The sequence below is a fragment of the Lampetra planeri genome, chromosome 4, assembly GCF_965212315.1.
Source record: "Lampetra planeri chromosome 4, kcLamPlan1.2.h2, whole genome shotgun sequence".
Taxonomy (NCBI): Eukaryota; Metazoa; Chordata; class Hyperoartia; order Petromyzontiformes; family Petromyzontidae; genus Lampetra; species Lampetra planeri.
In genome coordinates this window covers 18534094-18562065 of record NC_136110.1, presented here as the reverse complement: position 1 = coordinate 18562065, position 27972 = coordinate 18534094, and the positions used below count along the sequence as shown (strand labels likewise).

General features: G+C 48.1%; 1 protein-coding gene across 2 annotated transcripts; it reads left to right on the top strand.

Annotated features, from left to right (window-relative positions):
* LOC144717767 (DGAT1/2-independent enzyme synthesizing storage lipids-like) lies at window positions 1-27577 on the top strand. Of its 2 annotated transcripts, none has more exons than XM_078593397.1 (7): window positions 1-146; window positions 18685-19021; window positions 19771-19938; window positions 20337-20530; window positions 21197-21257; window positions 22936-23075; window positions 23163-27577. In XM_078593397.1, exons 2-7 carry the CDS (start codon window positions 18691-18693, stop codon window positions 23646-23648), a joined length of 1380 nt encoding a protein of 459 aa, XP_078449523.1. In that variant the 5' UTR covers window positions 1-146; window positions 18685-18690; the 3' UTR covers window positions 23649-27577. The 2 variants fall into 2 exon arrangements, with proteins under 2 accessions (XP_078449523.1, XP_078449524.1); XM_078593398.1 differs by having other exon boundaries at window positions 4-146; window positions 23158-23376.
* The last annotated feature ends 395 nt before the right edge of the window (window positions 27578-27972 follow it).

The window sequence follows — 27972 nt, the reverse complement described above, 5'->3', positions numbered from 1 at the left end:
GCGGCGCGCGTGAAACTTTTCCGCGGCCCCTTGGCTTGGTCGCGCTGAGTGGAGGAGCCCGGCCGCTGACGCTGGGCTCCAGCGGGAAGGGAGGCAAAGACGGCCGGGACACGTGACAAGAGAGACAAAGACGGCCGGGACACCAGGTGAGAGAGACAAAACTGTTGGGACACGTGACGGGAGAAACAAAGACGGCAGGGACACGTGACGAGAGAGACAAAGACGGCAGGGACACGTGACGAGAGAGACAAAGACGGCCAGGGAAGCTGTACACTGCTGTCGTGTCGACCCATCATCACCACTCGTGGTGGTCGTGATGGTCGGGCCCCACGGTGGCAACCCGCGTCGTCTCTCAACGTCAATGCGACGACCACGCTGGTGGTGGTGCCGGTAGTTGTTGGTGGTGGTGGTAGATGGTGGTAGTTGTTGTTGGTGGTGGTGGTTGTTGTTGGTGGCGGAAGTTGTTCGTGGTGGTGGTAGTTGTTGTTGGTGGTGGTAGTTGTTGGTGGTGGCGGTGGTGGTGGTGGTAGTTGTTGGTGGTGGCGGTAGTTGTTGTTGGTGGTGGTAGTTATATTCTTAGGTTTTTTTCGGTAAAGTCACGTAGGTAAAAAATAAAAATTAATAAAAGTAAAATAAAATCAAAATCACGACGTTTCGGAGGCAACACAAGCTTCCGTCTTCAGGTGGAACCGTCACAGCACGATAGCTGTATCAAGTAAGAGAAATTCCAAGAAAACCGTCCTTGTATATATGCTGGTTGAGGGTGGGAGGAGCCAAGGCAGGCCCCTGGATATTATTATTGTGAAGTTGGTGCGGCTAAAGCCGCTGCTAGGAATGAGCCTTTGTTGTGCAGACTGGTTGAACCGGGAGGTTCCAAGAGTTGTTAAGGTGCGGCTGCTGTTAAGGTGCTGCTGCTGTAAATGGGACTGAGCCTTTGTTATGTAGATGAAACAGCACTTTGCTACGTTGCTGGGATTAATTCTAGATTTGCCAAATATGTGTGGTAAAACTTAAAGCAGGAAACCAGTGTGTGAAAAATGAAGAAGAAACTATAGGGTAACTGAAGAATAGTGCCTGTCAAATAAGATGGTCCAAATATGTGTAGTAAAATCTTTTTTGCATGGTTAATAACATCTTTCCAATGATTACTAAGTTTGTACCCATCATCACGGTTGAAATTATGTTTGTGTTTGTATATTTGGATGGCTCCGTGTACAAACCTTTGATGGTAGCCAGGAGGTTTGCACAGTACCTTGGTCTCGGAAAAGACAATTTCATGAGAGCCCACAGCATTGTAGCAATGATCGGCAACGGCGGAAGAATCAGTTTTGCCGTGTTTCAGATCTGACTTGTGCTCGCGGACACGATCAGAGACATGACGTTTCGTTTCTCCAATGTAGCAATCACCACAGCTGCAACTCAGTTTGTAGACTCCAGGGTATTGTAAGTCAGGAATGACATCTTTCACAGATAGAATTACATCACGGATTTTACGTACTGTACTGAATCGGACTTGGATCTTATGTTTGTTTAGAATTTTGGAGATCTTTTTGGTCACGCCTGCTATGTATGGCAACGTGATAGTTTTGATCGGAGTTTCAAGTGGCTGTTTCTGTATGGTGGGAGAAACAGCTTGGCGGATGGTGCGGTCAAGAGTATCCGTTCATCCTGAGGGCCCGATGTACGTGTCTTAATTCACTGGCCAGGTGGTGTTGGTCAGAAATGCCATGAGCTCTGTGGTATAGCGTTTTTGATGAGAGAATTCTTTTGAGATGGGTGGTGGTGGGAATCAGGTGGTAGTTGTTGTTGGTGGTGGTAGGTGGTGGTGGTGGCGGTGGTAGTTGTTGTTGGTGGTAGTTGTTGGTGGTGGTGGTAGTTGTTGTTGGTGGTGGTGGTGGTGGGGAGCGGTGGCGCAGCGGTTAGCGCAACGCTACGCTACCAACCCGAAGTTCGATTCCCGCTCACGCCACCCACCGGCGACGATCCTGGGTCGACTCAGCCTCAAATGAGTGCCTGGTGCGGTGTGCGGTAAACGTCGCCACTGGGGGAGACAAAGGCGGCCGGGCGTGGTTGCTGGCCACCCACATTCCTCGTGTGCCATAGGCGCTGCTGCTGCTGCTCGCTAACAGCCCCAGCAGTCTCTCACAGGCGACACGGGGCATCTCTTCCTGTCTCCGTGTCACGCGTCTCTCTCTTTCCCTCCACTACCCTCATGCTTTGTTCCCTGCTCTCTCTCTCTCCTGCCCGTGGCTGTGAGCCGCACCGTCGTACCTGGCAACACGGACCGGTGGAACACTCCGTTCTGCATGCACGCCGCTGTTCATTGCCAAGTGGAGATTTCGTCGCTTTGATATCGGTCCACCTCCGGTGCTTCTTCTGTTCCGATCTCGCGTGGTGATGGCAGCAGCAGCGATGAGTTCTATGGGAAACTATTTTTTATTTTGTAATTTACACGCTTTTTTATTTTACTCACTCTTGTCTGTTGTCGTATCCTCAAAAAAAATATTGTAACTCAATTTTAACCCACTTCCCAATGTGGTATCGACTGCAAACTTGGTAGACTTATGTCTTACTGATGACAATACCATATTCTATCATTAAAAAGAAAAATAAACATTTTAAACAATCTTTTTTATATGTTATGTTTCGGCTTGGGTCTAATTGTCCACGCTCAACTCACGTTGGCTGTAAGTCACCACGGCCTCTTACGTTATGCCAGCTTCGGGGCCACTTCCTGGAGTCGTGGAGTTCTGCCATTACGAGTAGGGTACATTTCATTAAAGCGTGTTTTTCAAAGTATTTTTAAATATTACTTATTTAATTTGACAAGGCAAATGACAACTGAGCTACGTAGCTCATTTTCACAAGTGACCTGGCTAGCACAAATTATAGCTCCACGAAGCGGACTTATCATCGTCATCGTGTGGACATTTACAGCAGCCAAAAATACTTGAAACCGTGATGTTGAGGCTAAATGCGGATGGGAGAACCCCCGGAGGACCCGGGGAAAAAATCCACGCGACCACAGAGAGAGAGAGACACGCAAACTCCAAATATACAGAAACAGGTGTCAGGGTCGAGTTCGAAACCACGACCTCCTGCATACTAGGCGAGGTAGTTAACATCTCCTCGGCACCGTGGCGCCCAGTCAGGCCCACAGTGAGTGTTTTTGTTGAGTTATCCGTGAAGATTTATCACAGTCCGAGGTGAGCGCCGTGGAATTAACAAGTTTGCAAAACCCGCTCCAGAAAAGCAGCATTTTATCTCAAAGCCTCGCCACGTGTCCCACCGTTCCCTCTTCAAGGTGTACACCCTTACAGCTTCCCTTCTCCTCTGCAAGACACGGAACAGTCGAGGGTAGAGAGGCTGACTATACATCAGCCGGGGCGTCCATCACACACACACATATACACTGGATAAAGGTCATGGTGCTGCGGTCAATTGCTTGCTCACGCCACGGTATTTGGTCTACTCTTACACGCAGACCAGGCGTGTTGGGAGAGCCTAGATATAGAGAAGAGAGTTGTAATCGCGACTGTCTATGGGTGGAGAGAGGATGTGAATTGCGGATTAGGGGGCCGTCCATAAATGACGTCACGCACCTAAGGGGGGAGGGGGGTCAGACATTTGTGAATTGTTATAACAACACAAATTTTGATTAATTTTCATTATGAACTTTTTGATTATTGAAATGTATTAAGGTCACCTTATATTTACAGTATAGATTATATTACAATGTTAAACATAAGAAGTCAAACTACGTCACACTTTTTTAATACTATTATTATGTTACGATAACATTTATAATAATATAGAGAGAAAGTTTTGGGTACAAAGATATCAAACAGCCATTTTTGAGCATGGAGGGATAATTAATCACGGAGTACCGACTAAATAGACGTCATTCGGCAAGCGTACAATAGCCAACGCGTCCTCCATGATTAATTATTCCTCCATTAAATTTTAAGTTTTTTGTACCCAGAAAATGGCGTCGTGCTTCTTTACACCATTGTCCGACTATGAACCATGAGTGACTGAATTTAACCATTTAGGATCTTTGATTTAACTACAGAGTTCCCTTATGGAAAGATTCAGTATATCGCGTGCACGATTTAGTATTTTACGTGCAAAAAATGATCAATTGTGCACAATGAAACCTCTGACCCTTAGCCGTCAAGGCGTGGAGGGGTTTCGCGATGGTAGCAAACCCGGCGGCAAAACGGCGATAAAAAGACGCGAATCCTCTAAAACTTCGCAACTTCCCCACCGATGTGGGGGTCGGCCAAGTCCGAACGCACGCTGTTTTCTCGGGGTCCGTTGCAATGCTGACAATGTGACCGAGATACCGCACGGATTTTTGCAGGAGGTGACATTTTTGGGGCTTAAATTTGAGATTTGCCGCGCCCATTTTCTTCGAACGTACGGCTGAAGACGATAATATCGTCGAGGTATATCAAGCATCAGTCCCACTGCAGTCCAGCTAGGACCAACTCCATCAGTCATTGGAATGTAGCCAGCGCAGAGTGGAGCCCCATCGGAAGCCAATTCAATTCTTAAAGGCCCTGTATTAAAATTCTAGAACGGACAAGAGACCCATCTCTACTCTTTGGTTCTTTCGGTAAAGTCACGAAGGTAGAAATAAAATAAACAAATCACGACGTTTCGATCGCAACATAAGCAATCTTCATCAGGTGGAACAACCACAGCAAGAAAAAATGCTGAAGTAGGCGAGAGAGCTGCCGTGGCAAGAGGTTACAGTGAGGGAAAAAAGTATTTGATCCCCTGCTGATTTTGTACGTTTGCCCACTGACAAAGAAATGATCAGTCTATAATTTTAATGGTATGTTTATTTGAACAGTGAGAGACAAAATAACAACAGCAAAATCCAGAAAAACGCATGTCAAAAATGTTCTAAATTGATTTGCATTTTAATGAGGGAAATAAGTATTTGACCCCTCTGCAAAACATGAATTAGTACTTGGTGGCAAAACTCTTGTTGGCAATCACAGAGGTCAGACGTTTCTTGTAGTTGGCCACCAGGTTTGCACACATCTCAGGAGGGATTTTGTCCCACTCCTCTTTGCAGATCTTCTCCAAGTCATTAAGGTTTCGAGGCTGACGTTTGGCAACTCGAACCTTCAGCTCTCTCCACAGATTTTCTATGGGATTAAGGTCTGGAGACTGGCTAGGCCACTCCAGGACCTTAATGTGCTTCTTCTTGAGCCACTCCTTTGTTGCCTTGGCCGTGTGTTTTGGGTCATTGTCATGCTGGAATACCCATCCACGACCCATTTTAAATGCCCTGGCTGAGGGAAGGAGGTTTTCACCCAAGATGTGACGGTACATGGCCCCGTCCATCGTCCCTTTGATGCGGTGAAGTTGTCATGTCCCCTTAGCAGCAAAACACCCCTAAAGCATAATGTTTCCACCTCCATATTTGACGGTGGGGATGGTGTTCTTGGGGTCATAGGCAGCATTCCTCCTCTTCCAAACACGGCGAGTTGAGTTAATGCCAAAGAGCTCCATTTTGGTCTCATCTGACCACAACACTTTCACCCAGTTGTCCTCTGAATCATTCAGATGTTCATTGGCAAACTTTAGACGGCCATGTATATGTGCTTTCTTGAGCAGGGGGACCTTGCGGGCGCTGCAGGATTTCAGTCCTTCACGGCGTAGTGTTACCAACTGTTTTCTTGGTGACTATGGTCCCAGCTGCCTTGAGATCATTGACAAGATTCTCCCGTGTAGTTCTGGGATGATTCCTCACCGTTCTCATGATCATTGCAACTCCACGAGGTGAGATCTTGCATGGAGCCCCAGGCCGAGGGAGATTGACAGTTCTTTTGTGTTTCTTCCATTTGCGAATAATCGCACCAACTGTTGTCACCTTCTCACCAAGCTGCTTGGCAATGGTCTTGTAGCCCATTCCAGCCTTGTGTAGGTCTACAATCTTGTCCCTGACATCCTTGGAGAGCTCTTTGGTCTTGCCCATGGTGGAGAGTTTGGAATCTGATTGATTGATTGCTTCTGTGAACAGGTGTCTTTTATACAGGTAACAAGCTGAGATTAGGAGCACTCCCTTTAAGAGTGTGCTCCTAATCTCAGCTCGTTACCTGTATAAAAGACACCTGGTAGCCAGAAATATTTCTGATTGAGAGGGGGTCAAATACTTATTTCCCTCATTAAAATGCAAATCAATTTATAACATTTTTGACATGCGTTTTTCTGGATTTTGTTGTTGTTATTCTGTCTCTCACTGTTCAAATAAACCTACCATTAAAATTATAGACTGATAATTTCTTTGTCAGTGGGCAAACGTACAAAATCAGCAGGGGATCAAATACTTTTTTCCCTCACTGTATATAGGTAATAAAGGGGGGAGAAGCAAGGGGGGAGAGAGAGAGGGGGGTGGAGCAGGGGAAGGGGAGCTGCGTGAGCGCTAGGGGGAGAAGAAGTGAGGCTGTTGGGGGGGGAGTAGGCGGGGCTAGAAGTGGGAAGCTGAGTGTGGGACACGGGGGGGGGGGGGAAGTAACTCGGGAAAATAAACTAGTACCCGGCCGGTATGATGGAAACAACCATAACTAGTTAAGGCTTTACCTGGTTAATAATATCCTTCCAATTACATCTCAATTTGTATCCATCTTCTTGGTTGAAGTTATATCTATGTTTTTTATCTGCACGACTTCATGAACAAACTTTTGATATTTGCCCGAAGGTTTGCGGAGTACCTTGGTCTCGGAAAAAACAATATCATGCGATAATTGTTTTTTTACCCTTCTATCTGGCAACAAAACTGACACCTTTTTACAAGGAGTCATGTTTGCATAGACCGCAATACCTGCAGTCATAATACAAACAAAAGACATAACTCTGATAATGTGCACTGTCCTTGAAGTTGATTGGTCCACACCCGAGACAGCTTTCCTTAGAGCCTAGTCTCACATGGGTTGGACCAGATGACGCCTTTTGGCGTCATCTGGACGCCTTTTGGCGTCATCTGGTCCAACCCATGTGAGACTAGGCTCTAAGGAAAGCTGTCTCGGGTGTGGACCAATCAACTTCAAGGACAGTGCACATTATCAGAGTTATGTCTTTTGTTTGTATTATGACTGCAGGTATTGCGGTCTATGCAAACATGACTCCTTGTAAAAAGGTGTCAGTTTTGTTGCCAGATAGAAGGGTAAAAAACCAATTTTCATATTTTTACTGGCAAATGAGGTTCCCATAATATCATGCGAGCCCACAGCGTTATAGCAATGGTCAGCCACGGCAGAGGTATTGGTTCTACCGTGTTTCACATCTCTGTTTGCATCACAAAGTTTGAACGTGGATGACATCCTTCCTCGCTCTTCAAATCCTTATCGGTCGATTCCATATGACTTGTACTGCAATCAGTGCTTAGCGCTAGGATTTGCAAGAAATATCACACATACTTCGCGTCGTTAGTCATGCTGCGCAGCCACTCTGTATCACACAAGCAGGAATCAATGATTATGCAGCCCAGACGCATCAGGCCACGGAGAGTCGCTGCACGTCGGCAACGTGAACTAATGGTTGTCATCGTGAACGAAGAAATGGAGAGAGTGCAGATTGGATAGACGAAGAAGAGCTTGATCTGAATGGAATATGCATTCCACGTAATGAAGAGATCCATGCTCTCCCTATTTATTCCATGAAGGAGCATTTTGATTCTCCATAGGAGAATGGATATGCATACATTTTGTATAGTTTTGAATGATTGTTATTAAACATTTTGATTCTAATGATTTTACCAGGGATTTTCATTCCATGAAATTAATATGTCATTGTTATAACTGTACTCTCCATTTTTCTTCGTTCTACTACAAAGTTTCAAGTTTTTTTTTTTATATCATGGGACGCGTCCTCTCGTCTAACACCGTTTGAGACGAGGCTCAAAAGAAAGCTTTCCAACGCCTCCTTTTTAATAAATGTTTTCTCCTACAACATCAGAGTGCAGCGCCACATTAAATACGCACTAAAATTACAATAGTTTAAAGTGATTTGAAGCATGTTTTATTTTAAAAATGGAAATGTGTCTTTTTTTTGGGGGGGGGGGGGCGGGGCAGAGCTTTGTGACGTCATATTTGAGGGGGGGTCTGACTTTTTGTGACGCCGTGTGACGAGGGGGGGAGGGGGGGTCAAAAAACGGCTAAAATCGCGTGACGTCATTTATGGACGGCCCATAACGACGCTTTGAGAAAGACGGAAAGGCGAAGTGAGACGTCACTGACATCTCACCCCTCTGAGGCGCTCTTCACCACCCGTGGGTTCTGTTCTTAGCTGAACAAGAAACACATCCTTCGCCTGCGTTACTACTACGTATGTTTTGCATTGTCCAATTACATTTTAAACATCCCAATTTCCACCACCACTCCCACCATTACCAATACCTGTGAACCCATACGGTTTACCCAGTATTCTTGTACAGAAAAATGTAGTTTTCAGGTCCATACGGCGTACAGACATTTCAATACGGGCAACAACAAAACATTGTCTATGTGTTTGTGTTTCTCCCTTGTGATGGGACTTTGTAAGATGAACGTCGAGATTTGTAAGGGGCACGGGGTGACCAATTAGGTCTGAATTGGTCTGTAATGAGGTAGGGCACTGATAAGGAGTTGACAGGTATGCTACTCATCGGATCGTTGTGGGGGGGGGCAAAGTTTCACCTCTACTCCTGCGTGTGCCGCTGGACGGGAGGTGATGGCACGGAGCTTAGCGACGTCATGGGCGTCACGGGCTGTGTGATGCTGGGCGTGGCTTGTAAGGCGGTTTCCCACCTTTGGCACGTGTTTCATGCTGTATATTAGTGTGTTGTGTGTTAGTACGGCACGTGTTTCATGCTGTGTATTAGTGTGTTGTGTGTTAGTACGGCACGTGTTTCATGCTGTATATTACTGTGTTGTGTGTTAGTACGGCACGTGTTTCATGCTGTATATTAGTGTGTTGTGTGTTAGTACGGCACGTGTTTCATGCGGTATATTAGTGTGTTGTGTGTTAGTACGGCACGTGTTTCATGCTGTATATTAGTGTGTTGTGTGTTAGTACGGCGCGTGTTTCATGCTGTATATTAGTGTGTTGTGTGTTAGTACGGCACGTGTTTCATGCTGTACATTAGTGTGTTGTGTGTTAGTACGGCACGTGTTTCATGCTGTACATTAGTGTGTTGTGTGTTAGTACGACACGTGTTTCATGCTGTACATTAGTGTGTTGTGTGTTAGTACGGCACGTGTTTCATGCTGTACATTAGTGTGTTGTGTGTTAGTACGGCGCGTGTTTCATGCTGTATATTTGTGTGTTGTGTGTTAGTACGGCACGTGTTTCATGCTGTATATTAGTGTGTTGTGTGTTAGTACGGCACGTGTTTCATGCTGTATATTAGTGTGTTGTGTGTTAGTACGGCACGTGTTTCATGCTGTAAATTAGTGTGTTGTGTGTTAGTACGACACGTGTTTCATGCTGTATATTAGTGTGTTGTGTGTTAGTACGACACGTGTTTCATGCTGTACATTAGCGTGTTGTGTGTTAGTACGGCGCGTATTTCATGCTGTATATTAGTGTGTTGTGTGTTAGTACGGCACGTGTTTCATGCTGTGCATTAGTGTGTTGTGTGTTAGTACGACACGTGTTTCAAGCTGTATATTAGTGTGTTGTGTGTTAGTATGGCGCGTGTTTCATGCTGTACATTAGTGTGTTGTGTGTTAGTACGACACGTGTTTCATGCTGTACATTAGCGTGTTGTGTGTTAGTACGGCACGTGTTTCATGCTGTACATTAGTGTGTTGTGTGTTAGTACGGCGCGTGTTTCATGCTGTATATTAGTGTGTTGTGTGTTAGTACGGCACGTGTTTCATGCTGTATATTAGTGTGTTGTGTGTTAGTACGGCACGTGTTTCATGCTGTATATTAGTGTGTTGTGTGTTAGTACGGCACGTGTTTCATGCTGTATATTAGTGTGTTGTGTGTTAGTACGACACGTGTTTCATGCTGTACATTAGTGTGTTGTGTGTTAGTACGGCGCGCGTTTCATGCTGTATATTAGTGTGTTGTGTGTTAGTACGGCACGTGTTTCATGCTGTACATTAGTGTGTTGTGTGTTATTACGGCACGTGTTTCATGCTGTACATTAGTGTGTTGTGTGTTAGTACATCACGTGTTTCATGCTGTACATTAGTGTGTTGTGTGTTAGTACGACACGTGTTTCATGCTGTACATTAGTGTGTTGTGTGTTAGTACGACACGTGTTTCATGCTGTATATTAGTGTGTTGTGTGTTAGTACGACACGTGTTTCATGCTGTACATTAGTGTGTTGTGCGTTTGTATGGCACGTGTTTCATGCTGTATATTAGTGTGTTGTGTGTTAGTACGGCACGTGTTTCATGCTGTACATTAGTGTGTTGTGTGTTAGTACGGCACGTGTTTCATGCTGTACATTAGTGTGTTGTGTGTTAGTATGACACGTGTTTCATGCTGTACATGAGTGTGTTGTGTGTTAGTACGACACGTGTTTCATGCTGTATATTAGTGTGTTGTGTGTTAGTACGACACGTGTTTTATGCTGTACATTAGTGTGTTGTGTGTTAGTATGGCACGTGTTTCATGCTGTATATTAGTGTGTTGTGTGTTAGTACGGCACGTGTTTCATGCTGTATATTAGTGTGTTGTGTGTTAGTACGGCACGTGTTTCATGCTGTGTATTAGTGTGTTGTGTGTTAGTACGGCACGTGTTTCATGCTGTATATTAGTGTGTTGTGTGTTAGTATGACACGTGTTTCAAGCTGTATATTAGTGTGTTGTGTGTTAGTATGGTGCGTGTTTCATGCTGTACATTAGTGTGTTGTGTGTTAGTACGACACGTGTTTCATGCTGTACATTAGTGTGTTGTGTGTTAGTACGGCACGTGTTTCATGCTGTACATTAGTGTGTTGTGTGTTAGTACGGCGCGTGTTTCATGCTGTATATTAGTGTGTTGTGTGTTAGTACGGCACGTGTTTCATGCTGTATATTAGTGTGTTGTGTGTTAGTACAACACGTGTTTCATGCTGTATATTAGTGTGTTGTGTGTTAGTACGGCGCGTGTTTCATGCTGTACATTAGTGTGTTGTGTGTTAGTATGGCACGTGTTTCATGCTGTACATTAGTGTGTTGTGTGTTAGTACGACACGTGTTTCATGCTGTACATTAGTGTGTTGTGTGTTATTACGGCACGTGTTTCATGCTGTACATTAGTGTGTTGTGTGTTATTACGGCACGTGTTTCATGCTGTATATTAGTGTGTTGTGTGTTAGTACGGCGCGTGTTTCATGCTGTACATTAGTGTGTTGTGTGTTAGTATGGCACGTGTTTCATGCTGTACATTAGTGTGTTGTGTGTTAGTACGACACGTGTTTCATGCTGTACATTAGTGTGTTGTGTGTTATTACGGCACGTGTTTCATGCTGTACATTAGTGTGTTGTGTGTTAGTACGGCACGTGTTTCATGCTGTACATTAGTGTGTTGTGTGTTATTACGGCACGTGTTTCATGCTGTATATTAGTGTGGTGTGTGTTAGTACGGCACGTGTTTCATGCTGTATTTTAGTGTGGTGTGTGTTAGTACGGCACGTGTTTTATGCTGTATATTAGTGTGTTGTGTGTTAGTACGGCGCGTGTTTCATGCTGTATATTAGTGTGTTGTGTGTTAGTACGACACGTGTTTCATGCTGTATATTATTGTGTTGTGTGTTAGTACGACACGTGTTTCATGCTGTACATTAGTGTGTTGTGTGTTAGTACGGCACGTGTTTCATGCTGTATATTAGTGTGTTGTGTGTTAGTACGGCACGTGTTTCATGCTGTATATTAGTGTGTTAGTACGGCATGTGTTTCATGCTGTATATTAGTGTGTTGTGTGTTAGTACGACACGTGTTTCATGCTGTATATTAGTGTGTTGTGTGTTAGTACGGCGCGTGTTTCATGCTGTACATTATTGTGTTGTGTGTTAGTACGACACGTGTTTCATGCTGTACATTAGTGTGTTGTGTGTTATTACGGCACGTGTTTCATGCTGTACATTAGTGTGTTGTGTGTTAGTACATCACGTGTTTCATGCTGTACATTAGTGTGTTGTGTGTTAGTACGACACGTGTTTCATGCTGTACATTAGTGTGTTGTGTATTAGTACGACACGTGTTTTATGCTGTATATTAGTGTGTTGTGTGTTAGTACGACACGTGTTTCATGCTGTACATTAGTGTGTTGTGCGTTTGTATGGCACGTGTTTCATGCTGTATATTAGTGTGTTGTGTGTTAGTACGGCACGTGTTTCATGCTGTACATTAGTGTGTTGTGTGTTAGTACGGCACGTGTTTCATGCTGTACATTAGTGTGTTGTGTGTTAGTATGACACGTGTTTCATGCTGTACATGAGTGTGTTGTGTGTTAGTACGACACGTGTTTCATGCTGTATATTAGTGTGTTGTGTGTTAGTACGACACGTGTTTCATGCTGTACATTAGTGTGTTGTGTGTTAGTATGGCACGTGTTTCATGCTGTATATTAGTGTGTTGTGTGTTAGTACGGCACGTGTTTCATGCTGTATATTAGTGTGTTGTGTGTTAGTACGGCACGTGTTTCATGCTGTGTATTAGTGTGTTGTGTGTTAGTACGGCACGTGTTTCATGCTGTATATTAGTGTGTTGTGTGTTAGTATGACACGTGTTTCAAGCTGTATATTAGTGTGTTGTGTGTTAGTATGGTGCGTGTTTCATGCTGTACATTAGTGTGTTGTGTGTTAGTACGACACGTGTTTCATGCTGTACATTAGTGTGTTGTGTGTTAGTACGGCACGTGTTTCATGCTGTACATTAGTGTGTTGTGTGTTAGTACGGCGCGTGTTTCATGCTGTATATTAGTGTGTTGTGTGTTAGTACGGCACGTGTTTCATGCTGTATATTAGTGTGTTGTGTGTTAGTACAACACGTGTTTCATGCTGTATATTAGTGTGTTGTGTGTTAGTACGGCGCGTGTTTCATGCTGTACATTAGTGTGTTGTGTGTTAGTATGGCACGTGTTTCATGCTGTACATTAGTGTGTTGTGTGTTAGTACGACACGTGTTTCATGCTGTACATTAGTGTGTTGTGTGTTATTACGGCACGTGTTTCATGCTGTACATTAGTGTGTTGTGTGTTATTACGGCACGTGTTTCATGCTGTATATTAGTGTGTTGTGTGTTAGTACGGCGCGTGTTTCATGCTGTACATTAGTGTGTTGTGTGTTAGTATGGCACGTGTTTCATGCTGTACATTAGTGTGTTGTGTGTTAGTACGACACGTGTTTCATGCTGTACATTAGTGTGTTGTGTGTTATTACGGCACGTGTTTCATGCTGTACATTAGTGTGTTGTGTGTTAGTACGGCACGTGTTTCATGCTGTACATTAGTGTGTTGTGTGTTATTACGGCACGTGTTTCATGCTGTATATTAGTGTGGTGTGTGTTAGTACGGCACGTGTTTCATGCTGTATTTTAGTGTGGTGTGTGTTAGTACGGCACGTGTTTTATGCTGTATATTAGTGTGTTGTGTGTTAGTACGGCGCGTGTTTCATGCTGTATATTAGTGTGTTGTGTGTTAGTACGACACGTGTTTCATGCTGTATATTATTGTGTTGTGTGTTAGTACGACACGTGTTTCATGCTGTACATTAGTGTGTTGTGTGTTAGTACGGCACGTGTTTCATGCTGTATATTAGTGTGTTGTGTGTTAGTACGGCACGTGTTTCATGCTGTATATTAGTGTGTTAGTACGGCATGTGTTTCATGCTGTATATTAGTGTGTTGTGTGTTAGTACGACACGTGTTTCATGCTGTATATTAGTGTGTTGTGTGTTAGTACGGCGCGTGTTTCATGCTGTACATTATTGTGTTGTGTGTTAGTACGGCACATGTTTCATGCTGTACATTAGTGTGTTGTGTGTTAGTACGACACGTGTTTCATGCTGTACATTAGTGTGTTGTGTGTTAGTACGGCACGTGTTTCATGCTGTACATTAGTGTGTTGTGTGTTAGTACGACACGTGTTTCATGCTGTACATTATTGTGTTGTGTGTTAGTACGGCACATGTTTCATGCTGTACATTAGTGTGTTGTGTGTTAGTACGACACGTGTTTCATGCTGTACATTAGTGTGTTGTGTGTTAGTACGGCGCGTATTTCATGCTGTATATTAGTGTGTTGTGTGTTAGTCCGGCACGTGTTTCATGCTGTACATTAGTGTGTTGTGTGTTAGTACGGCACGTGTTTCATGCTGTACATTGGTGTGTTGTGTGTTAGTACGACACGTGTTTCATGCTGTACATTAGTCTGTTGTGTGTTAGTACGACACGTGTTTCATGCTGTACATTAATGTGTTGTGTGTTAGTACGACACGTGTTTCATGCTGTACATTAGTGTGTTGTGTGTTAGTACAACACGTGTTTCATGCTGTATATTAGTGTGTTGTGTGTTAGTACGGCGAGTGTTTCATGCTGTATATTAGTGTGTTGTGTGTTAGTACAACACGTGTTTCATGCTGTACATTAGTGTGTTGTGTGTTAGTACGGCACATGTTTCATGCTGTACATTAGTGTGTTGTGTGTTAGTACGGCACGTGTTTCATGCTGTACATTAGTGTGTTGTGTGTTAGTACGGCGCGTGTTTCATGCTGTACATTAGTGTGTTGTGTGATAGTACGGCACGTGTTTCATGCTGTACATTAGTGTGTTGTGTGTTAGTACAGCGCGTGTTTCATGCTGTACATTAGTGTGTTGTGTGTTAGTACGGCACGTGTTTCATGCTGTATATTAGTGTGTTGTGTGTTAGTACGACACGTGTTTCATGCTGTATATTAGTGTGTTGTGTGTTAGTACGACACGTGTTTCATGCTGTACATTAGTGTGTTGTGTGTTAGTACGGCGCGTGTTTCATGCTGTATATTAGTGTGTTGTGTGTTAGTACGGCACGTGTTTCATGCTGTACATTAGTGTGTTGTGTGTTAGTACGGCACGTGTTTCATGCTGTACATTAGTGTGTTGTGTGTTAGTACGGCGCGTGTTTCATGCTGTATATTAGTGTGTTGTGTGTTAGTACGGCACGTGTTTCATGCTGTACATTAGTGTGTTGTGTGTTAGTACGACACGTGTTTCATGCTGTATATTAGTGTGTTGTGTGTTAGTACGACACGTGTTTCATGCTGTACATTAGTGTGTTGTGTGTTAGTATGGCACGTGTTTCATGCTGTATATTAGTGTGTTGTGTGTTAGTACGGCACGTGTTTCATGCTGTATATTAGTGTGTTGTGTGTTAGTACGGCACGTGTTTCATGCTGTGTATTAGTGTGTTGTGTGTTAGTACGGCACGTGTTTCATGCTGTATATTAGTGTGTTGTGTGTTAGTAAGACACGTGTTTCATGCTGTATATTAGTGTGTTGTGTGTTAGTACGGCGCGTGTTTCATGCTGTACATTAGTGTTGTGTGTTAGTATGGCACGTGTGTCATGCTGTATATTAGTGTGGTGTGTGTTAGTACGACACGTTTCATGCTGTACATTAGTGTGGTGTGTGTTAGTACGACACGTTTCATGCTTTACATTAGTGTGTTGTGTGTTAGTACGACACGTTTCATGCTGTACATTAGTGTGTTGTGTGTTAGTACGACACGTTTCATGCTGTACATTAGTGTGGTGTGTGTTAGTACGACACGTTTCATGCTGTACATTAGTGTGGTGTGTGTTAGTACGACACGTTTCATGCTGTACATTAGTGTGTTGTGTGTTAGTACGGCACGTGTTTCATGCTGTACATTAGTGTGTTGTGTGTTATTACGGCGCGTGTTTCATGCTGTATATTAGTGTGTTGTGTGTTAGTACGGCATTTGTTTCATGCTGTATATTAGTGTGGTGTGTGTTAGTACGGCACGTGTTTCATGCTGTATATTAGTGTGGTGTGTTTTAGTACGGCACGTGTTTTATGCTGTATATTAGTGTGTTGTGTGTTAGTACGGCGCGTGTTTCATGCTGTATATTAGTGTGTTGTGTGTTAGTACGACACGTGTTTCATGCTGTATATTATTGTGTTGTGTGTTAGTACGACACGTGTTTCATGCTGTACATTAGTGTGTTGTGTGTTAGTACGGCACGTGTTTCATGCTGTATATTAGTGTGTTGTGTGTTAGTACGGCACGTGTTTCATGCTGTGTATTAGTGTGTTGTGTGTTAGTACGGCACGTGTTTCATGCTGTATATTAGTGTGTTGTGTGTTAGTACGACACGTGTTTCATGCTGTATATTAGTGTGTTGTGTGTTAGTACGGCGCGTGTTTCATGCTGTACATTATTGTGTTGTGTGTTAGTACGGCACGTGTTTCATGCTGTACATTAGTGTGTTGTGTGTTAGTACGACACGTGTTTCATGCTGTACATTAGTGTGTTGTGTGTTAGTACGGCACGTGTTTCATGCTGTACATTAGTGTGTTGTGTGTTAGTACGGCGCGTATTTCATGCTGTATATTAGTGTGTTGTGTGTTAGTACGCACGTATTTCATGCTGTATATTAGTGTGGTGTGTGTTAGTACGGCACGTGTTTCATGCTGTATATTAGTGTGGTGTCTGTTATTACGGCACGTGTTTCATGCTATATATTAGTGTGTTGTGTGTTAGTACGGCGCGTGTTTCATCCTGTACATTAGTGTGTTGTGTGTTAGTACGACACGTGTTTCATGCTGTACATTAGTGTGTTGTGTGTTAGTACGACACATGTTTCATGCTGTACATTAGTGTGTTGTGTGTTAGTACGACACGTGTTTCATGCTGTATATTAGCGTGTTGTGTGTTAGTACGGCGCATGTTTCATGCTGTACATTAGTGTGTTGTGTGTTAGTACGGCGCGTGTTTCATGCTGTACATTAGTGTGTTGTGTGTTAGTACGACACGTGTTTCATGCTGTATATTAATGGGTCTTGTGTTAGTACGACACATGTTTCATGCTGTACATTAGTGTGTTGTGTGTTAGTACGACACGTGTTTCATGCTGTATATTAGCGTGTTGTGTGTTAGTACGGCGCATGTTTCATGCTGTACATTAGTGTGTTGTGTGTTAGTACGGCGCGTGTTTCATGCTGTACATTAGTGTGTTGTGTGTTAGTACGGCGCGTGTTTCATGCTGTACATTAGTGTGTTGTGTGTTAGTACGGCACGTGTTTCATGCTGTACATTAGTGTGTTGTGTGTTAGTACGACACGTGTTTCATGCTGTATATTAATGTGTTGTGTTAGTACGACACATGTTTCATGCTGTACATTAGTGTGTTGTGTGTTAGTACGACACGTGTTTCATGCTGTATATTAGCGTGTTGTGTGTTAGTACGGCGCATGTTTCATGCTGTACATTAGTGTGTTGTGTGTTAGTACGGCGCGTGTTTCATGCTGTACATTAGTGTGTTGTGTGTTAGTACGGCGCGTGTTTCATGCTGTACATTAGTGTGTTGTGTGTTAGTACGGCACGTGTTTCATGCTGTACATTAGTGTGTTGTGTGTTAGTACGGCGCATGTTTCATGCTGTACATTAGTGTGTTGTGTGTTAGTACGGCGCGTGTTTCATGCTGTACATTAGTGTGTTGTGTGATAGTACGGCGCGTGTTTCATGCTGTACATTGGTGTGTTGTGTGTTAGTACAGCGCGTGTTTCATGCTGTACATTGGTGTGTTGTGTGTTGATAATTCCGTCGTCGGATAGCGCGCAGCTCCTCCGCTGCTGGACGTCTGGTCTGTTCTCAGTGGGTGCTGTCCTCTTCCTCACGGGCGGCCGGTCAGGCTCTTTCCACTGCTCCGTTCTCTCTCTTTGCTTTCGCCTTTGGCGTGCAGCTGACAGCTTCACACGGGCACCCGCTGATGCCCCTCGCGCCCTCACTTAAGGGCTGCGCTGGTTCAGGTTCACTTCGTTCTGCGAGAAGCGACACCGGGTATCGGTGTTTGCTCTCTCGCGACGGCACCGCCAGCCGGAGCACGGCTCAAACCCAGCCTCGACCCAGACTGAACTCAGACTTCTGCGACTCTAACGACCCCTCCTCGTCACATCTCTCCTCGAGGCACGACCCATGGTTGGCGTCGATGTCTCGGCAAGCCTCCGCCCCAACTCCCTTGTGAGCCTCCCTCGCAACGCTGCGTCGCAAGCCGAGTCGAACCAGACTGAACTGCGTGATGTGCGTTTGTGCTTAAAACCCAAAAACGTGAAAAACCCCTCCCCTCTGCCCTCTCTGCACATCTCTTGCGAGAGAAAAACAAACAGAAAAAAACAGACACCCCAAGAATGCCAGGCCACAGACCCCCCCTCACGACCGCCCTAACCCCCCACTCCCCCTGTGTGGGTCATCCCGAGGCCAGACCCCGCCATATGTATTTATGGCTGGCATGTGTTTGTCGAACCGTGGGAAGACAAAGGTGGCCGGGGAGGTCCTGACATTTGCTGTTTAATGGCATTCCTTGTTTTTCAGATGCCCGGCGTGGCCTGTGAGGAGTAGCGGGTTGTTTTCATTATTTAATTAAAAAATATATATATTGGCCTAATTATTCTTAATATAAATTTTAGGAAAAATGGGCATAAATACAACATCCTGACGGGGACGCCGTGCGCGTGATGCCGCCCTCCCCCCAGGGCGCGATGCTCAACTCCTCAGAGAGCTGCCCGGCCTCCGGGCTGGAGCGCCCCGAGGTGCTGGGCTGGCTGCTGGAGGCGTGGACAGCGTGGACGGGCCTGGAGGGCCTCGACGTCTGCCTGGAGTACGCGGCCCACCTGCTCTGGGTCTTCACACCGCTGCTCGTCGTCTTCATCCTGCCGCTCTTCATCCTGCTCTTCCTCTACCTCTCCATCCTCTTCCTGCACGTCTACGGCAGCAAGAGCGTGCTGCGAACGGCCTACTCACACAGCTTCTGGGACGGGGCGCGCAAGACGCTCGCCGCGCTCTGGGACGGCCACGCCACCATCTGGCATGGTGAGCCGCCCCTGCGGCACCCCAACTATTAAACGAGAAATATTTTTTATTTTTACAGGCAAGGTCCCATTGGGCTACGACGTAGCTCGTTTTCAGAAGCGATCTGGCCGCCACAAATGATGGCTCAATGAAGTGGCTGATCGCGTGGAAAGTTATCGTGGCCAATTATTCTTAAATGCGTGATGTTAATTCTAAATGCGAAGGGAAAAACCGGAGAACCCAGAGAAAAATCCACACGACCACTCCAAATATACAGCGTCAGGGTCGAGAATGAACCAATGACCTCCTTTATACCAGGCGAGGCAGTTAACACCTCGCCACCAGGGCGCCTCCACATGCGGCAGCTGTGGTGGTGACGGTGCTGGTGGTGGTAATGTAGCGGCGGTGCCGAGGGTGGTAGAAGTGGTTGAGGTGGTAGTGGTGGTTGTGAGGGTGGTGGTGATTTTGCGCTACGAACCTGGCGATCCAAGTTAGATTTCCGCTCACGGCCAATACCAGTGACAATTATCTTAACCAGTCCTGGGCCTCCCCTAGGTCGACTCAGCCTCAATTGAGTACCTTACCTGGTGCGGTGTGTAAATATCGCCACTGGGGAGACAAAGGCGGCCAGGCGTGGTCCTGGCCACCCACCTCCTCGTGTGCCGTGCCAATCTTCATAGGCGCTCGCTAACAGCACTTGCACCGACAGTCTGTTAAGACTACATGGGGATCTTTGCCTTTATCTCGTTGTGTGTGCGTTGACTTTACAGGCTACGAGGTTCACGGATTGGACAAGATCCCAGACGAGGGCCCGGCCCTGATCATCTACTACCATGGCGCCATCCCCATCGACTACTACTACCTGGTGTCCAGGCTCATTCTGCAGAAAGGCCGGACCTGCCACTCGGTCGCCGATCACTTCCTCTTCAAGATCCCCGGTGAGCGGCTCAGCGGGCCACCCCTCCCCAGACCCACGCCACGGCCACCCCCTCCCCACACCCACGCCAAGGCCACCCCCTCCCCAGACCCACGCCACGGCCACCCCTCCCCACACCCACGCCAAGGCCACCCCCTTCCCAGACCCACGCCACGGTCACACCAGACCCACGCCAAGGCCACCCCCTCCCCAGACCCACGCCACGGCCACCCCTGCCCCAGACCCACGCCACGGCCACCCACTCCACGGCACCGATGCCAAGAGCTCTCACCTGCTCTCTCACCGGCTCGCTCGCCGGCTCGCTCATCGATTCGCTCACCAGCCTCCGCGCGACCGTGCAAGCATGGCCGGTCGAGCTGTTGAACCGTGCATCGAGCGACGTTTGTTGCGCGCGTGCAGGCTTCCGGCTGCTGCTCGAGGTCTTCTTCGTGACGCACGGCCCCAGGGAGGAGTGCGTGCGTGCGCTGCGCGCCGGCCACCTCCTCGCCATCTCGCCGGGCGGCGTGCGCGAGGCGCTCTTCAGCGACAATGCCTACCGCATCGAGTGGGGCCGCCGCACCGGCTTCGCCCAGGTCGCCATCGACGCCCGAGTGGTGAGTGGCCGGCTCGTCGGCAACGGCGCCCTCTCCCTCGTCGCGAGCGGCGGCGGCGGCGGTGGCGTTGTTCGTGCGAACCCTTGACATCGGCCTCGTTGACGTCTTGAACACTGCTGTCATCAACGTCGTCGTCGTCTTGAGTGCTGTTATTGTCGTCTCCGTCACGAACATCGCGATCGTGGTTATTGTCAATATCAGTACAAACGTCATCATCGACATCATCAGCAGCAGCAGCTTAATTTTTATAGCCAGAATGTAAAGGAGCAGAGCATCATCATCAGGAACAACGGCATCATGGTGATGTTGGTATCATTACAATCTTCAATGACAGACACACTATCAACATCATCAAAAGAAGCATCATATCATTATCACTAATGAGTGTCATTATCATGGGTGTCATTATGATGGCTGTAATCATTCTCATGGCCACCATCATCACAACCATCGTCATGATCATCATCTCGTGTGAGTTGATATTGAATTGGAAACGTTACTGCATAGCGCTGCATCTACCGCACGACGGTGAAGCTGATCATGCGTTGTGGCAGCGTCTCTTCTGTCAGCTTGCGTCAGTGTGCCACGTGTGTGTGTGTCTTCGTCTGTGCGTTTTTTTTAGCTCGTTCGTAACTTTGCGTGGTTTGTGTTTTTCTCCGTGCGCAGCCGATCATCCCCATGTTTACCCAGAACATTCGGGAGGGCTTCCGCACGCTCGGAGGACTGAGTGAGTGCCCCTGCCAAACGCCACGTCGCCCTTGGGCGTCTCCACTGCTTGCCTCACCACGCAGCCCTGGGTCGTCCCCACCTCATTCCTCACCACGTAGCCCTGGGCAGTCTCCACCTCATTCCTCACCACGTAGCCCTGGGCAGTCTCCACCTCATTCCTCACCACGTAGCCCTGGGCAGTCTTCACCTCATTCCTCACCACGTAGCCCTGGGCAGTCTCCACTGCTTGCCTCACCACGCAGCCCTGGGTCGTCCCCACCTCATTCCTCACCACGTAGCCCTGGGCAATCTCCACTACTTGCCTCACCACGTAGCCCTGGGCAGTCTCCACCTCATTCCTCACCACGTAGCCCTGGGCAGTCTCCACCTCATTCCTCACCACGTAGCCCTGGGCAGTCTCCACCTCATTCCTCACCACGTAGCCCTGGACAGTCTTCACCTCATTCCTCACCACGTAGCCCTGGGAAGTCTCCACTGCTTGCCTCACCACGCAGCTCTGGGTCGTCCCCACCGTTTGGCTCACCACATAGCCCTGGGTCGTCCCCACCATTTGCCCCGCCGCCACCGCCGCCGCCACCAACTCGAGTCCCAATCACCCCTTCCATGGGATCGCGCCGCTGCGGATGTTGCTGCGGCTGCCGCCATTCTCGAATCTTAAGCCACATTCGGAAGAACGCTGCTTTCGAGCGGAGTGGAACAACGCGGACGTCCAAAATAAACACCTGCTCACTCGAGACCCCAAAATATCGTACCTCCGAGCTTTTACATTCCCCCGTCGAAGACAATTGCGGTGGAGCCATCATCCGCATCAGAACCTCACCACGCTGATGCTGCACCGTGCCTCCTTGATAAGTGGAAAATTCCAGAACAAGCCACAGCAGTGGCATTGTGGCCATGCAAACCAAACAAAACTCACTGTAGCCTCTGTTCCTTCAGTCCTTCAGCAGAAGTGGGAAAAGCGAAAGGACATTAACTCTCTCTCCTAAAGCCCTCTCTGTCGTGGCCAGCAGACCTCGACATTGGCGTTGAGCTCTTGAACATATTGCTGCCATCACACGCACGAATAGAATAGCATTTTATTCGTAATAAAGGTTTTTGGGAGAGGTCGCGTAAGTATAAATGTGTCATAATACCCTCCACCGCCCGACACAGCCAGTAAAGTTTGAAACGTAAACAAAACGCACCAATTAGTTACGACATTAGCCCACCGGTGTGTTGGAGAGTAAAATCCACAATATTTACAATTTGAATACGACGTTTCTGGAAACATTTCTGCTTAGGATGCCGCTTAAATGCGTAAACGCGACGCGCAGAGTTCGGATTTGCACGGTCCCCCTGCTCAAGTGAGCAACACAAAGGTCCCTCTGTTAACTCTCTTGGACCCTTGGGAGGAGTGGTGTTCGGGAGTGCCTATTAAGGCTGGCACGGTTTGCCGAGCACCGTTGCGTGCGACAGACCTCGCGTGGACGCTTCGAAGCCCAACCCACGCGGTATCAGCCGCTATTTGTTAACAGGTCCTGGCAAACTTTGTCAATGAGATATTTGTGTTTCTATACGCTCGACGGGCGCAACAGGGCCGTGCAACAACAAAGTTAAACTGTAATAAGTGCATAGTAATAATAACAAGCGTTGCTTTATATACATGGGAAAAGCTCACCAAGTCTCTGCTTTTGCAGGAGTGTTGCGCTGCCTGTACGAGCGATGCCGCCTGCCCTTGGTGCCCATTTACGGCGGCTTCCCCGTGAAGTTCCGCACCTACCTGGGAGATCCGATCCCCTACGAGGCCGGCACGACCGCCCCGGAGCTCACCGAGAAGGTGCCCGCCTGCCCGCCTGCATTGTGACCGTGGTTACCGCGTCTGGCCAACGCGTAACTTGCGGTTCCATTTGTTTTGGCAGACCAGGCAAGCCCTGCAGAGGCTGATAAACGAGCACCAGACGATCCCGGGGAACATCTTCTGTGCTCTGCTCGACCGCCTGAGCCGCCGCACCAAGGACGAGGAGTGATGCTGGCGTGGTGGCGACGACGACGGCGGCGGCTGACGCCCATTGGGGCGACCTCGGCCTCGACCTCCTTGACCTCCTCGTCATCCCAAAGCGCGAGCTCGTGGAGGCCGCCGGGCCCCTTGCCGCCACGAGCACGCCCGGCTCGCGGCGCAGGTTGCCGCGGGACGTTCCGTAACCGGCCCTCGCGGGTTCTCAGGGGCTCGCGAGTCGATCGCCACTCCTCGAACGGGCTCATCGGGTCAAACATCTTTGTGTATTGCCAGGGTCGCGGGAACATATTTTACGCGCCGTGTCGCGTAGACCGCACATCGGAAATTGCGCTCCAGGCCTGCGTCAGACGTTCGGTACGGTGTCGTGGTTCACTGGCACGCTGCACTTTCTGACAGTTCTGCCGCTGTCTGTGTGGGGGTCCCTGTGTATGGGGCACCACGGTGGCGAGATGTTAACTCCTTCACCTGGTATGCAGGAGGTCGTGGGTTCGATCCCAAGCATGACGCCTGCTGTATATTTGAAGTTTGCGTGTCTCTCTCCCCGCATTTAGAATCAACATCACGCATTCAGCTGCTCTAAATGTCCACGTGATAAGCCACTTTGTTGAGCTGTCATTTGTGGCCAGGCAGCTTCTGAAGAAGAGCTACACAGCTCGGTGGGCCTTAAACCTGGCGAAATAAAAAATAGTGGAAAAAATATAGAGGCCACCTGGGCTTAATGCAGGTGCCCATGTGTACGCTGGCGGAGAGGAAATGCCCGCACGCTGCGCTGTGCTGATGATCGCAAGCAAGGGCGAGACCGGTGGCCATGCGACTGTGAAGGGGGGAGGGGGGTGGGGGGCACCACAGCTGTGGGTCCTCATCCCAGCTGCTGCGAGGCTGCGTGAATCCACACGGGCGCTCTGGTAAGCGTGCAAAACGCCTCGGGACTCGCGATCTGTCGGGAGCCCCGCGAGTGTCCACGAGTCCCGACCGTGGGCTTCGAGAGAGGTACACTGGACGTGGTGGTGGGCTGTGTGCGGTTGTACTTTCTGGGTCGACGACCCGGAAAAAAGCGCCCCGGTTGCTTATGTCCCAGTATTTGCGTACAAAGCACTTCCGAAGCTACGTCAGTGCAGTCAGGGGTCACCGCGCTGGCCCTTCTGAACGGCGTGCGGGAGGAACACGACTCATGAGGGCGGTGGTGCCTTTATCTCTGGTTACTTACGATTCGACTCCAGAGGAGGGGAGAGAGAGGTGCTGGGTCGGCACCTTACCCAGGCACAGGCCAGCACCCACACCCTCCTTGCGTTTGCTGCGTCCTGGTTGGGGGGAGAGTGCTCTTGGAATTGATGGCGTGAGTGAGTTATGCAACATCTGTGCGAGCAGTGGAAATGTAGAGAAGGAGAAATGTCACCCGCCGTGGAGATGGAGCCACCAAATCGGCTCGTATGCAGTTGCCTTGTGGATCGATGCATTGCTGGATTGAGAGGTGGCGGCGGCGGCGGCTTGGAAGGCTTTCATCCGGCAGTGGATCGACCATGGCTGATGACGCCGATGAGCCCATTAAGCATCCGAGTTACTCTTCTCAAAGGGACCATTTCCGCTTCTGGCACGGTGATCACAGAAGGCCCTGCTGGGTTTTTCCATCTCTCCATGCCTTTGTCTCTGACCTCCATCACGTGGCTGTCGTGGTGAATTCACGCTCAGGTTCTTAAATGGCAATCGCTAAACTGGTGACCATCCATGAACCGGCAACTGTTGTCAGAATCGGTTATCGGTTCTGCAGGTCAGGAATCGGTAACCGATTCCAGTGGGATTTTTAGTCACGGACGCACCGATTTAATCCTTCACCGTTGGTTCAACTGCCGTGCCCGGGAGATGGAGTCGAACCGGTGACCTGTGGATTGAAAACCCGGGGTGGTGACCTTGACACCACCGCTGTGGCCTCTTCCTCCGTTTCTCAGAAAGCTAAACGCGTTGTGTTTATTGCTTTCGACGTCTCTCTGTGTGCGGCGATCCGTTCACCGTTTTTTTATCGTAAAATATTTTAACATCCTTAGTCCGCACGGAACACAGTCATTTAAGTAGAAGTGGTGCGTTTCATGACGCGCCTATTGTCCGTGAGAATTGTATATTTTTGACACACATCGCACAGTACAACACATTCCGCAAACGTAGAGTCTTGTTCGCACATATCAGGTTCGTCGCAGCCCAGATCCGACCGCGACGGTGATTCTGGAGTGTGTGTTACCCGTGCCAGCACAGTACACGCAGGCTCCGTGTGCACGGTTGCCGTCAAGACGTCGGCGCAATTCCGCAGATTTTCGACGTGCAGTGTCTTTTGGCGTCACCGAGCGTGCGGCGGCGGTGGTGAACATTGCGGGATAGCTGCGAGTAGCCGCGTCACGTTGGGTAGGTCGCGTGTCCACGTGCGCCGAGCCGGTGCGTATCGACGTCGTGGTTTGATTTCCCACTGCAGCTGCTCACTGGTCCGTGTGAGAGTTTTCAAGCTCGCACTGCGTTGCGAGGTCGATGTTTAATGACCTCGTCATGTCACAAGCCATTGTGTGCCATGGATACCATTTCCCAAAATTCAGTATGACTAAATACTCTCATTTTTGTCTGTGCAATTATGAATTCCCGGGTCTCGTTTGTAAGAGAATCACACTGGGTGGGCAGTCACCTGGCTAAACAAACCTCAATCGCTTATGATAATTGTAAAAAAAAAAAATCAAAGTGTAGAAATGCGGTGATATGAATGAATGTATAATGTGCTGCCTGTGACTTGACAACCACGTTACGTTAAATGGGCGCCGAGTGTTTATATCAGGTACAAACGAGTGCAATCTGTCAATGCGCGTGGTGGGCCGACCGTACATTTGTTGACTCGGCGGTAAGGGAAGCGTGCGTGTCGTTTGCGATGCCAGTGGGAGTGGGTCTACGCCGCCAGGCCTTCGCAGGGCTGTGGGGGGGGACCGACGGCGTCGCTCGCACTCTCTGCCCACGTCCAAGTCCGCGGCGTAACGACGTGGCAGGCGGCGACGTGGCCGAGCGGCAAGCGCGTTCGCCGCTTGCTGGAGAGGCTCGCGGTTTTAAAGACGGGCGGCCGGCCCCGGTTAATGCTGCGGGCGTGTATTAACCGTAAATACGTCGCACTGTCTGTTTAGTGGTCGATGTTGAAAAAGCTCCCGTAGTGTTATTTCAAAGATAGCAGGAGGCTGTGTGTGTGCACGCCAGCGTTTGCGGTCCAAATTTGGAAACGACACCACAAATGAGCGAATCGAGGTAAAGCCACGGAGCAACGTCGTGCCCTTTCCGTCAAACTGCTGTCGACGAAACCCCTCTGCGAGACGTGGCGCCTTGCTGATGGCCTTCTGCTGTAAGAACGGCTCGAGTACCGAATGGACTGGCGGGGCCTTCGATTTAACGCATGGCCTTTGAAATGGCTTGTTCAGAGACGGGAGTCGAGCCCACAGCGGAACGGCGATAACCCCGCGATGCCTTTGGCTGCTTTACCCGTTGGCGTGTTTGAACGCCTTTGGTTCGTGCTCGTTCTGGGGAGTTTTTGCAATTGGTGGGCAATTGTCGAACAGAGATGGAGCCCGATTGCCTGGGCGTCGGCGTGCCACGTGGGGTGACTGCACTTCCGTGACAGGTTTCACTCCTTGCGGATTTCCAAGCAAATGCAAAACAAAGTCCCGAGGATGTTTTTATAAAACAAATCTGGAAGGTCACTGGTGTTGTGGATGAATTGGGTTCTGGGCCATGCAGTACAAGTTGAAAATCATTCCATAGCAACGGCAGAGCCAGAGGTGGATCTGGTTTCCTGCCAAGCGGGGTCGAGGGGGGCCACCGAGCAAAGCGCCGCTGAAGAGTGGGGTACAGATTTCCCTCGTTATTCACAAAACTTGCTCTCCGCGATTTTGGCAATCCGCGAATCGCATCGAGAGAAAGTGATGAGCGACACTGTTATGAGAGAAAGTGATGAGATCAACAGATGAGAGAAAGACGGAACTTCTCTAAGCTTTAGAAATATCTACGATATCCGCAGGACAATATCCATTATCCGCGGAATTTGCTATACACGAGCATCTGCAGAACGTGTCCCTCACGAATAACGAGGGAATCCTGCAGTTGGCTTTCAGCGGGGAAGGGTGAGAAGTCTGGTTTTTCCCACGCGTGTACGACGCCGCGTGTTTGACGCGTGTACGACGCGCGGTCACTTGGGGTCAAGCCAGGACGCGGTCCGGCTTTTGTACATCGCTTTGTGAAGTCCGCCTCTGGGAACTAATGTAATCCTCCCTCTGCTCACGATAAAGCTGTTGCATTTTACCTCGTCACATTATCGCATGTGCTGATGTTTTTTTTGTTAGCTGAGTAGAATCATTCGTACGCTTGGCACACCAACCGCATCTGATCGATCGGTCGAGCGGACTGATTGTTTTGTCACCACCGCACTGCAGGTCACGCAATACTCGCTCACCCACCTACCCACTCACACATCACTCACCACACTGCAAGTCACAACTTCTTTCCGATTCGAACCTTGCACAGCTCCACTTTCAAATTCCCTCCAATCGTTTCTTTTCCCAATCTCTTATAAGAATCTTGTGCAGTTTGAGACCTGTAACGCTATTTCACAACTTCAACACTGATATCTGTTGAGCTTGTGCTCAGCAGTTATAATTAGATGTGTTAAAAATAATAACCAGTGCCGGATTATCCTCGTAGCAAA

Excerpts from the sequence above, each read along its gene's own strand:
- LOC144717767 (XM_078593397.1), top strand. The coding sequence starts at position 18,691 with ATGCTCAACTCCTCAGAGAGCTGCCCGGCCTCCGGGCTGGAGCGCCCC. Across the intron at positions 19,022-19,770 it reads CCACGCCACCATCTGGCATG|GCTACGAGGTTCACGGATTG; the intron begins GTGAGCCGCCCC and ends TTGACTTTACAG. Across the intron at positions 23,076-23,162 it reads CCCCGGAGCTCACCGAGAAG|GCAAGCCCTGCAGAGGCTGA; the intron begins GTGCCCGCCTGC and ends TTGGCAGACCAG.